A 12,885-nucleotide genomic window follows, 5' to 3' on the forward strand; every position below is an offset into this window, starting at 1 on the left:
TGTGGAAACAGGCCCTTCGGCCCAACAAGTCCACACTGACCCGCCGAAGCGAAACCCACCCATACCCCTACATTTACCCCTTATCTAACACTACGGGCAATTTGGTTTGGCCAATTCACCTGACCCTGCACATCTTTGTGACTGTGGGAGGAAACCGGAGCACCCGGAGGAAACCCACGCAGACACGGGGAGAACATGCAAACTCCACACAGTCAGTCGCCTGAGTCGGGAATTGAACCCGGGTCTCTGACGCTGTGAGGCAGCAGTGCTAACCACTGTGCCACCGTGCCGCCCACAAATTGCGGCTGTACAGGACATTGGTTAGGCCACTGTTGGAATATTGCGTGCAATTCTGGTCTCCTTCCTATCAGAAAGATGTGAAACTTGAAAGAGTTCAAAAAAGATTTATAAGGATGTTGCCAGAGTTGGAGGATTTGAGCTACAGGGAGAGGCTGAACAGGCTGGGGCTGTTTTCCCTGGGGAGTGTCGGAGGCTGAGGGGTGATCTTATAGAGGTTTGCAAAATTATGAAGGGCATGGATAGGATAAATAGACAAAGTCTTTTCCCTGGGGTTGGGGATTCCAGAACTAGAGGACATAGGTTTAGGGGGAGTGGGGAAAGATATAAAAGAGACCTAAGGGGCAACTTTTTCATGCAGATGGTGGTACGCGTATGGAATGAGCTGCCAGAGGAAGTGGTGGAGGCTGGTACAATTGGTATGGGTATATGAATAGGAAGGGTTTGGAGGGATATGGGCTGGGTGCTGGCAGGTGGGACTAGATTGGGTTGGGATATCTGGTCGGCATGGACGGTTTGGACCGAAGGGTCTGTTTCCTTGCTGTACATCTCTATGACTCTATGACTGCTATATTTCTTTCAGTATCGTGCATCTAAGGTTTAGCATCTAGCCACGTCTGCAGTAACTAAAGTTTTTGGAAGTCCATATACACAGCATCTGCTTCACTTTCTACCCAGAAATGATATCATACACAACTGGGAGACCTTTTTATTTTGCTTTTCTTGCCCAAAAACTAAAGACAATAAAAACATCCTTGTAACCAATTCAGTATTTACAAGCAAAGCCCATTCCGGCCAATGTAAACGATCAGAGGGAGAGCAGGAAGGGACTACAACAAAATGGAGTTGGAGGGGGAGTAAAAGCTCTGTATCCCCTTCCTCTATTTCCTTTACCAATAGAACAATGATCAGAAAGATGTGCTTTCCTTTACAAAAATAGAAATTGCTGGAAAAGCTCAGCAGTCTAGTAGCATATGTCGAGAGAAATCAGAATTGATGTTTTGAGTTGAGTGACTGTTCCTTAGTGTTCTTCTATTCATTGTTTTAACAGAAGCCTCAATCACTTCAATTTTGCACCTGTCCCAATTAAACTGCAAATTTAAATATTGAAAATTACTTGGCAAGGATAGAATAAGATCGTCTTTTTCAATTGCAATACTGTGTGCATGAGGAGAATTTACGCAGTCTTTTCTCTGACAGATGGAAATGAAACAGATACCAGTGATGTCACTTCTTCCAAATCTCTCAACCTGAAGGACAGCGATGAAAGAAAAAGCAATGATCTGGAGTCCAGTCCTGTGCACCAGGCTGCTGCTGCAACAGGGGAGCAGAACAACAGCACCTCAGCAAGGTAAAACTGCAAGATGTCTCTGGTAAATGGAGCACATGGGTACACAATAAATTAGACCTATTTTAAATTAAAGTGATTGTCACACTAATAGATGAACCTAGGTAGTTCTAGATTGCACAATATCCTTTAGCAATAAATCTGACAAATCTTTTAGCAAATAATAACTGAAAGAACTGCAGATGCTGTAAATCAGAAACAAAAGTTTCTGGAAAACGTCAGCAAGTCTGGCAGCATCTGTGGAGAGAAATCAGAGGTAACATTCCCAGTCCAGTGATCCCTCCTCAGACCTCCTCAGCTCTGAGTGTCACAGGATTCGAGATGTTAATTCTGATTTCTGTTCATAGATGCTGCCAGACCTGCAAATCTTTTCGCAATATGCTCCTGTTCCGATTGAGACATCTTCCTGTGTCTGTTTTAGCCCCTTATCCTTGATTCCAGGGCTGAGCCATGGATTCTCATTTGTTTAGTCCCCACTTCTGGGAATGGGGTTTGATGTTGGCCCGTTGCCTTCTGCAGGATGGTTGACCATGAGATTGTGCTGCACTTGAGCGCCTGCCATCAGATATATTGGAAAGATTTACAGGCTGGCAATCAACCCTCTCGGCCATGTTACACATGAACCTTTAAAGGCCTTGAGGACCTGAAAGAGGGCTCAAGCCCAGAGACACCACAAGAGTTCCATTTATCTTCCTGTGCACTGTCAGAATATTATGCAGCCTTGAAAGGTCAGTATAAGTAGGTGGATTAGATTACTTACAGTGTGGAAACAGGCCCTTCGGCCCAACAAGTCCACACCAACCCACCAAAGCACAACCCACCCAGACCCATTCCCCTACACCTAACACTACGGGCAATTTAGCATGGCCAATTCACCTAACCGGCACATTTTTGGACTGTGGGAGGAAACCGGAGCTCCCGGAGGAAACCCACACAGACATGTGCAAACTCCACACAGTCAGTTGCCTGAGGCAGGAATTGAACCCCGGTCTCTGGCACTGTGAGGCAGCAGTGCTAACCACTGTGCCACCGTGCCACTCACAGTGGTGTTATTGTGTTCAACATTCTGTTTAATTACAAGTATCTGCTGAGTGTCTTATACTTAATGAGCGACAGACCCAAAATTCGGATCAAGATCAAAAACCGAACTGCAAGTGGGAGGTAGAAAATGAACTAGTAGCAGATTGTGACTGGGTTCCACTTCAAGTTTTCGATTCTCCCAGTTTCTGATGGGTTATCTGCACAAATTCCTGCGTCAAGGGACAAATCATTGGAAGTTCTTGGATTTTCACAGATAACTCCACCTTCGAAATCTTTTGAAGACCTCTGCCAGCTAAGGGCTATCAGGAAAGACCCTTCACTTTGCCAATTCTAAGAAAATCGATCTTGGCTCAGGCAGAGAGCTTAGGCTTTTTCTGTCTTTTTTTCCTGTGGAAACAGCCTTAGAATCATTTTAGCATAATGGCTGATCAGGATAAGAACTCTCGCAGACAGGTCACTCACTCTGATCATGCTAATGATTCCATCTATTGATTATTTTACATACCTGTGTAATACAGTACAAAGATGACACTTGTGCCTGAGTATGTGGCAAGTTTACTTAGAGAGTTTAAAACATCTTTACAAGCACAAAGTATTTGACTCATGCTTACAGTTCAGTTTCTCAGCCTTTCTGCCACATCCATTAGCTTCGAGTTCGCACCCGAGGCTTAAGCAATCAAGCATGGTGAGCGTAGATCAGTTACTAGACTCTCAGTCTAACACCCATCAATTGAGCATTGGAAACTGCATCTTCTGTGGCTAAAGTTTGCAATCTCTGGGTCCCAAATCGGAAAGTAAGCAGCATTAATGTGAGCACACTGAAACGTGTGTGATTTTGTCCTGTGTTTACATTTGTGAGTGGAGTCCAGGTGTGGGTGTTCAGACATCAGTCACTATTTTTATAATACCCTCCCATTTTATTATGACAAAAAGGAACTACCCTTCATTTTATGGTGGCCAAGGTGGAAACAGAAAAGAAACATAAATGCACGATCCTGTATCTGACCGTTGCAGTTAAGTCAATGGCTGCAGTCCATATGCATACCTCTTTTGCTTCCCTGATTTACTTCACTCAATAGTAACCGTTTTCAGCTGCCTATTCCTTCAATCCTCTCGAAACTTCACAATCTCTCTCTCCTTTAGATGTTCCTTCAAATCAACCTCATTGATCAACCACCAGCCACCTGTTTGATATGATTCAATGTGCTGTTGAATATTGTTTAACAGTAGCTCCTGTGAAGCCTATTTTATCTGAATGTAAGTTATTGTTAAACTCCACATTTCTCTGATTGTCACTTCCCTTCCCTACACAATTACCAACCTTGACTTTAGATCAGAATAGTGCTGGAAAAGCACAGCAGGTCAGGCAGCATCCGAGGAGCAGGAAAATCGATGTTTTGGGCAAAAGCCCTTCATCAGGAAGAACTCTAAAAATGTCAATTTTCCTGCTCCTTGGATGCTGCCTGACCTGCTGTGCTTTTCCAGCACCACACTGATCTAAACTCTAATTTCCAGCATCTGCAGCCCTCACTTTTGCCAACCTTGACTTTAGTGCCCAGCCCACACCTTATAGAATTATGTCTCTAAATTTGGACATCTCTCATTCCCTCTCCTCTAAGGCACTTTAACCAGTTCATTAACGACAAACCTATGAAGTCGTGGGAGTTTGGAATACACTACCTGGAAGAGTGATTGAGTCAGAAGCTCTTGTATCTTTGAAATAGTATTTAGATATTCACTTGCATTGCCATAGAGTTATGAAGATGTGGGTGTACTGTACCCTTAAGAAAGTTATAAGCTAGCACAACTACCTGACAGCACCAAGTGTTCTGAATAAGCAATAACATGTGGTCCAGCAACTAGCTTAGCTGGTTGCCTGGAGGCAAAAAAACAAATATGAATTAGGCCAATCAGTTTACCCTAGCTGCTGGACCACATGTTACATTATACCTTATTGAGAACACTTGGTGCTGTCAGGTAGTCCTGCGAGGTTTTAACTCTCTTAAACGTACAGTACACCCACATCTTCATCACAATAGCCTCCAGGACTATAGACCAACAGCTAGAAAATGGGATAAGTGCAGTAAGATTTTGTCGACCGGTGGGCCAACTAAGTGGCTTCCTTCAGTGCTTCATTCTCTCTGAGTAGGATGGGAAAGCTGGTTCAACTCATCGGGTGTTGCTACCACAACAGCTAAAGGTATTGCGATACTTTGGGAGTATGAATCCACATTACAACACCAAACCTTCTAGGAAAACAAGGACATCAGGCACCCTGGAACATAAATCCATTTGCAAGTTCCTCTCCAATTCAATCAGCCTCCCAATTAGGAAATATTTCACTGTGCCTTCATTATTGGTAAAGATCCCTCCCTAAAGTCACTGTGTGTCTACATGTATAACATGGACACCGGTTATTCAAAAAAGGCTCACAACCACTTCCTCCAGGATAATTAGGAATGTTTATTTTGGTGGCAAAATGCAGAACAACAGGACATGATCTTAGATTTAAAGAGAGGTCATTCAAGAATGAAATCAGAAAGCATTGCTTCAGCTCAAGCGTGACAGAAATCTAGAACATTCTCCACATCCTCTTGTGATGCTGAAATGATTAAAGGTTCCTAGATGGAGATCATTTTGGGTGGCATGGTGGTTCAGTGGTTAGCCCTGCTACCTCACAGCACCAGGGACCCAGAGTCAATTTTCACCTTGGGTGGCTGTCTGTATGGAGTTTGCAAATTCTCCCCATGTCTGCATGGGGTGCTCTCCAAAGCTGTGCAGTTTATGTGAATGGCCCATAGTGTTCAGGGATGTGTAGGCTAGATGCATTAGTTAGGGGCAAATGTAGAGCAATAGGATAGGGAAATGGGTCTGGGTGGGTTACTCTTTCAGAGGGTTGGTGTGGACTTGTTGGGCCAAAGGGCCTGTTTCCACAGTGTGGGGATTTTTTTGGTAAGGGTATCACAAGATATGAAGCAAAGTGGGTTAATGGCCCAATGGGCTGAGAAGAGTTAGATGGGGTTTAATTCAGATAAATGTGAGCGGCTGCATTTTGGGAAAGCAAATCTTGGCAGGACTTATACACTTAATGGTAAAGTCCTAGGGAGTGTTGCTGAACAAAGAGACCTTGGAGTGCATGTTCATAGCTCCTTGAAAGTGAAGTCACAGGTAGATAGGATAGTGAAGAAGTCATTTGGTATACTTTCCTTTATTGGTCAGAGTATTGAGTACAGGAGTTGGGAGGTCATGTTGCAGCTGTACAGGACATTGGTTAGGCCACTGTTGGAATATTGTGTGCAATTCTGGTCTCCTTCCTATCAGAAAGATGTTGTGAAACTTGAAAGGGTTCAGAAAAGATTTACAAGGATAAAGATATAAAAGAGACCTAAGGGGCAACTTTTTCATGCAGAGGGTGGTACGTGTATGGAATGAGTTGCCAGACGATGTGGTGGAGGCTGGTACAATTACAACATTTAAAAGGCATTTGGATGGGTATATGAATAGGAAGGGTTTGGAGGGATATGGGTTGAGTGCTGGCAGGTGGGACTAGATTGGGTTGGGATATCTTGTCGGCATGGACGGGTTGAACCGAAGGGTTTGTTTCCATGCTGTACGTCTCTATGACTCTAACTAAAATACAAATCATGCCATGAAACAATACAGTCTTGAGGAGCTGAATAGCCTCTTCCTTTTCTTACATAACCAATAGAGGTATGATATAAAGTTTTGTTTCTGTGCTATATTTAATACTATTATTTATGATTCCTTTCAGCCCAGAAGAAATGAAGAGAAAATGTTCAATTAAACAAGAAAATGTTCAATCCCAGGGAATCCTTATTACCATAAGCGGTCCACTAGAAACACCTGACCAAAGAACCACTCCCGCTCAGGTCCAGAACAAATCCAAGCGTCAAAATACAACTGATGAAAGCATTGATGCAGATTGTTAACATCAGTCGGGGGGAGGAGATGTCAAAACATTTGCAGATGTTGTTGAAAATGATAATTTCTCCAATGTGACCGTTAGCCAGAGAGTTCAAGTGAAATTTCTGACATGCATAAGCTGGTGTGATAGTACCCTGAGACCCTCGGGCTTGGGCACCCCAGCCTGCATGAGAAAGTGGGACAGAGGCACCTTTTTCTCCACTCACCAGCCACACTTTTCACTTCCATTGAAGCAGTGAATGGGTGGGAAGTCATGAGCTGGCAAGTGCAGAAGAGGAGTTCTTATTGCTCTGTCTGAAGATAGGACCCTTTCTCTTCCTTTGTATTGCTCATTGCTGATAGATTTGACATCACTGCCTCACCTGAGAAAGTTTTTACAGATGCATTTAAAAATCTATACAAACTTGGGCCGCAAGTTGAACTTTCAGTTATATTGTTATCTTCACTTGTTTTATTAATTTCTTCATTTTTACTTTCTGTCAAAACCATTTAAGAAGCAAGCAATACAAATGGAAACTAATACAGATTCATTTTACTTGATCATCAATTAAGCTTGTTCAAGAATAGGGCTCAGAATTGCCTCATCGTAATTGAGAAACATTCGTACTTTTTGATCCCTATTCAAATCTGAACCAAGATCTCACTCCGTCTTCCTTAGAGCAGCATTACATAATCATTTTTTGCCTCATTTCAGCACCTATTGGTAAAAAAAAATCATCTTTTAAAAGTAGACCACAGTGAAACTTTAACAACCAGTGTACTATCAGTGAGTGATTATCAACATAAGATGTAGGATCAAACGTAGGCCGTTCAGTCCATCTGCTCTGCCATTCAATGTGATCGTGGTGATAATCCTCAACTCCACTTTCCTGCCTTATTTCCAAAACTCTTGATTTTCTTACTGATTAGAAATCTGTCAATCTCAGAATTAAACAGACTTATGATCTAGCTTCCACAGTCTTCAGATATTTTATTTCATTCCTTCTTGACCCTGAGAATTTTGAATACTGAACCCAAACTGTTAATTTCTGTGTGTGGCCCACAAACCGCAGCTCTTCCTTCTCAGACATCAGTTCAAAACGCAGAGCAGGGGCATTGCAAATGAGGACACATTTTTACCTAACAACACTCTGGCTTCCCTGCAATGTTATTATGATGAGCACATCTTCATGGAAGGGGAAGGGAAAGAATCAAGAGGTTAAACAGAGGCAATAAAGGGAATTCAGTCTCTCCTCTGGACCTTGCAATGTAAAGCACTGAGACCAGGGACTTGATTTTTAGTTCATGTCAGGTCCAGGTGTGAGGTAGGCGGATTCTAAAAATAGTCCCACTGGCCAGCACGCCAGGAGGTGTTCTTGTGGGAACCATATCGTCTTTTTTTTTAACCCTCTTTGATTGTCACCTTGATTTATGTGTTGAATCAAGTTTCTGTTACATTTGAAGGGCCTTCCATGTCTTTTGATCATATTGAGGAAGCTAGGTGGGAGGACCCAAAATGGCTGCCATTAGTTGTAGTTGCGATCAAAACTACTCTCTATGCTACACACTGTGCCAGCAGTGAGGGTGAGCAACACCTCCACCCACACTACTAGCCCTGCCATCCACAACCCTACTCCCAGTGCTCTTAGAAATTGTGAAGTGTACAGTTCTTTCTGTAAAGGAAGTAATTATCCTCAATCTGAGACTCAACACATGGAACAGTTAAAATGAGAAATTCACAGTATAGTTACGGACCTGTAGACACAAGCATGGTGTCACTGTGGGGTTTACTCCATTGGTGATTGTGCCATTCTGCATAGATTCCATTATAGAAACCATACACCACCCATTTCATTTGGCAAGTCTGCCAGTCTTGCTGATTATTGTAGATAAATTCACAAAAATACCTTTCTATAAATGCAAACCTTTAACTCTCTCACACAGGTGCTATTATTGTGGTTACTCTTTCAGCACAAGGCATGATGTTCATTTGAAAGTTTCTTGCTGGGGTTTTCAACTAAGGCTGATGAATAAAGGAGAAACGTAAACAAGGATGAGCTCTCTTTTTTTTCACTCTTCCGAAGGTGGTTGGTGATTAAATAAAATTTATAAGTACATGAAAAATAAGCAACTTGTCTTTGACTATACTTCCACCAAATCTTACATTTTGCTTCATGTGATAATTTACAATGTGTTATGTGATAAAGCTTAAGAGGAAATTCAAACTTCCAGTTATTAGCTGAAAGGATGACATCAAGATTTCGTGTCTTAAAACTTTAAACATAATAAATGACTAAAAACACTAGATACTGAACACCATTATCATTTTGTAGGAAACATATACATTAAACGATAGAAATAAATGATCCCATTTCACTTATCACACAGGTCACTGTCCACTGACTTACAAATCACACTGCTCATAGTTTCCATTGAGTTGCTTTTTATTCTTTCAACCAGATAACTTCAAATCTCAGAACTGATTTACACTGACTGAGTACTGTGTGTGGTTCTGGTCACCATGTCATAGAAGGCAGCTCACCATCACCTTCTCAAGAGCAACTAGGGACAGGCAATAAATGCTGGCCAGCCAGCAACACCAAAGTCCTACGAGTGAATAAAAAAAACCTGAAATGACAATAACCCATGAATTTGCTATAAGGTAATCCAATAACATGAGGAAAATATGTGTAAACAAGCACACATTTACAAACTTCAGTTAATATCAGGCTGTTAAAAAGCAAACCAAGAGCTGAAATTTTGTTTTTATTCAAAGGGTAAACATATAAACCAAAAGGTTATTTTCAAGCATTATATGACCTCAGTGAGATGCAGGCAGTGTTAGTGAACCTACTTTGGAAAGGTTATTCACACATTGGACAGGGTACAGAAGAGGTTGGGATGATGGCTAAATGGTTAGCACTGTAGCCTCACAGCACCAGGGGCATGGGTTTAACTCTACCCTCGGGTGACTGTGTGGAGTTTGCACATTCTCCCCGTGTCTGCATGGGTTTCTTCTGGGTGCTAAGGTTTCCTCTCACAGTCCAAAAACATACAGGTGAGGTGGATAAGCTCTGGGGGTTCAATGTGGGGGCTGAGTGGCCTGCTTCCACACTATAGGGATTCTATGATTGAAGGACTATATGGTTAATCTCAACATTTAAGCAGATGTTGTAAAAAAAAAAGAACTATTCAAGATTTTTTCCCCTCTTGGGAAAGAGAAGATTGGGAGAGGATATGATAGCTGTTTTTTAAAATGATCCAAAGGTCTCAACAAATTGGATCCATTAAATATTTTTACTATGTATGGAATTTAGGCACAAGGAGTCAAATTTACACAGCAAGGACAAGAAAAGCAAATTGGACATTCAAGAGGGTTTTTTTTTCACTGAAAGGATGTTGCATATGTGGAACAGATTACTGATGCAAAAGCAAAAACAGAAATTGTTGGGAAAACTCAGCAGGTTTGGCAGCATCTGCGGAGAGAAATCAGTTAATGTTTCGGGTCCATTGACCAGTCCTCAGAACTGGCATCTTTACATTACTGACACACTTGGTGGAACAAAATTTTTTAATATGGTTCATGGTGGAACTAGACTGGTCCTCATCAAGAAATGGCTAACTCAGGAACTTAGACATGCACCAAGGTGATATTGTGGATAAGTAGTCTAGCTTGATCTTAGGCCTCATCCTGCTTATTAGTGTTACTAAGTTACCTCCTGATGCCCATATAGCTATCCACATATTAAAATTCCTTAAATTTGATGTCATTGTAATCTTTGGTAGTCCTTCAGCATTGAGAATGACTTGAATCCATTCCAGTTCAATTCAGTCTGCAATAGCTGTTGAGTCTAATGCATGAACTGCAGACTTGGTCACGAGGCACAGTTGATTTTTGAGAGATTAAATAGAGGACACTTTGACTCTGCATGTTCCAAACAAAGTTTCTTGATGTGTTCAATGCCTTCTCTTTTTGATTGATCACAGATTCCATACAGTATGGAAACAGGCCATTTAGTCCACACCGACCCTCCAAAGATAATCCCACCCAGACACAACCCCCTACCCTATCTCTGTAACCTTGCATTTCCTATGGCCAATCCACTTAACCTGCTTTGGACTGGGGGAGAAAACCCACACAAACACAGAAGAATGTGCAAACTCCACACAGACAGTCACTGAGGGCAGAATTAAACCCAGCCTAGCCTGTGAGGTAGCAGTGCTAACCGCTGAGCTACTATGATCACAAGCTACAGTATCACAGAGGTATGTTTGACCACTACAGAGATGCTTTGAAGTCATACCTAAAGTGCTTCAGTTAATCCTTTTGCAGCAACCTAATTTGAACAGATATCAAGTTTAAGAATAACATGCCCCATCCAGAGGAGCTCAGGTAATTACAATAATTCATTCCTGTGGGACTATTCAGTCATTCTCCTTTCACTCTATAATCTGACCCAAAAGCACTATTAGCCTTTATAGTCCTAAGGATGGAAAATAGTTTACAAATAATACACCCAGCATCAGAACAAATTGTGTATGCTATATCATAGCAAGAATTGAAAGGTTAAGTTTGAGGAAAGTTTACAAATATTTGGGTTCAATTCAAGGAGAAATATCAGGCAGACTCCTACCCGAAATGTCGATTTTCCTGCACCTCGGATGCTGCCTGACCTGCTGTGCATTTCCAGCACCACTCTAATCTTGACTCTAATCTCCAGCATCTGCAGTCCTCACTTTTGCCTATCAAGCAGTGACCAGCCAATTCTAAAATGCACTGATATCGTTCACTTTTAGTCAAATTTTACAGAAAAGGAAACACATAATTGGACATACACTTTAAGACTGAAGCTCAAATGCCATTTTGCTTTTGCAATTGTGATTATGTTTGTCATCATGGAGAAAGATGATGCTCCACAGAAATAAAGTTTGTTTTGAAAAGCCAGATATTTTCAGTGTTAATTATGAACATAGTACATCGTTATAAACACAGCTGTATTGTATGTATTGAGTGCTTTTAAGAGTTTTTACAGGAACACCAACTTTGCTGGGGTGACACAGACTATGAAGATAGAATCAGAACAAGTTTTGTATTTCCCCATTAAACTATGCTTGCAAGGTGTCTAGAAATTGCTGATAATTTTCAAAGGAATGACAGTGAACCTGACAGTTTTCATCAGCGCACATCTGTTGCAAAATCTGGGCTGTCCAGATATCAGCTTTAGGTGGATGACCAACCATTCATAGATGTTGGCTAAACCTAACCCTTTAGGTAAAATTCTAGAATCCATTGTTAAGGATGAAATTTCTAAATTCTTGGAAGTGCAGGGTTGGATTAGAACAAGTCAGCATGGATTTAGTAAGGGGAGGTCGTGCCTGACAAACCTGTTAGAATTCTTTGAACAGGTAACAAGTTGGTTAGACCAGGGAAACCCAGTGAATGTCATCTATCTGGACTTCCAAAAGGCCTTTGATAAGGTGCCTCATGGGAGGCTGCTAAATAAGGTGAGCGCCCATGGTGTTCGAGGTGAGCTACTGGCATGGATTGAGGATTGGCTGTCTGACCGAAGGCAGAGAGTTGGGATAAAAGGTTCTTTTTCAGAATGGCAGCTGATGACAAGTGGGGTCTTGCAGGGTTCAGTGTTGGGGCCGCAGCTGTTCACTTTATATATAAATGATCTGGATGAAGGGACTGGGGGCATTCTGGTGAAGTTCACTGATGATACGAAGTTAGGCGGACAGGCAGGTAGTACTGAGGAGGTGGGGAGGCTGTAGGAAGATTTAGAGCTGAAAATGTGTTGCTGGAAAAGCACAGCAGGTCCAAGGAACAGGAGAATCCATGTTTCGGGCATAAGCCCTTCTTCAGGAATGAGGAAAGTGTGCCCAGCAGGCTAAGATAAAAGGTAGGGAGGAGGGACTTGGGGGAGGGGCGTTGGAAATGTGATAGGTGGAAGGAGGTCAAGGTGAAGGTGATAGGCTGGACACCACCAAGGATATATTTCCCTCCCCTCCCCTATCAGCATTCCAATCAAGACCACTCCCTCCGGGACTCCCTCGTCAGATCCACACTCCCCACCAACCCAACCTCCACTCCCGGTACTTTCCCCTGCAACCGCTGGAGGTGCAAGACTTGCGCCCACACCTCCCCCCTCACCTTCCTCCAAGGCCCCAAAGGAAACTTCCATATCCGCCACAGATTCACTTGCACCTCCACACACATCATCTATTGCATCCTCTGCACCCGATGTGGCCTCCTCTATATTGGGGAGACAGGC

At 42.4% G+C, this 12,885-nt stretch overlaps 1 protein-coding gene across 1 annotated transcript in view; it reads left to right on the top strand.

Moving 5' to 3' along the window:
* LOC122556838 (shootin-1-like) overlaps positions 1-7,584 on the top strand; it is a 119,354-nt gene extending 111,770 nt beyond the window's left edge. The window contains 2 exon segments of the mRNA XM_043704073.1: positions 1,498-1,648; positions 6,459-7,584. Of these exon segments, the coding sequence (XP_043560008.1) occupies positions 1,498-1,648; positions 6,459-6,636 (329 nt within the window). The 3' untranslated portion in view covers positions 6,637-7,584.
* The last annotated feature ends 5,301 nt before the right edge of the window (positions 7,585-12,885 follow it).

This window comes from Chiloscyllium plagiosum, chromosome 14 (genome assembly GCF_004010195.1).
Source record: "Chiloscyllium plagiosum isolate BGI_BamShark_2017 chromosome 14, ASM401019v2, whole genome shotgun sequence".
NCBI lineage: Eukaryota > Metazoa > Chordata > Chondrichthyes > Orectolobiformes > Hemiscylliidae > Chiloscyllium > Chiloscyllium plagiosum.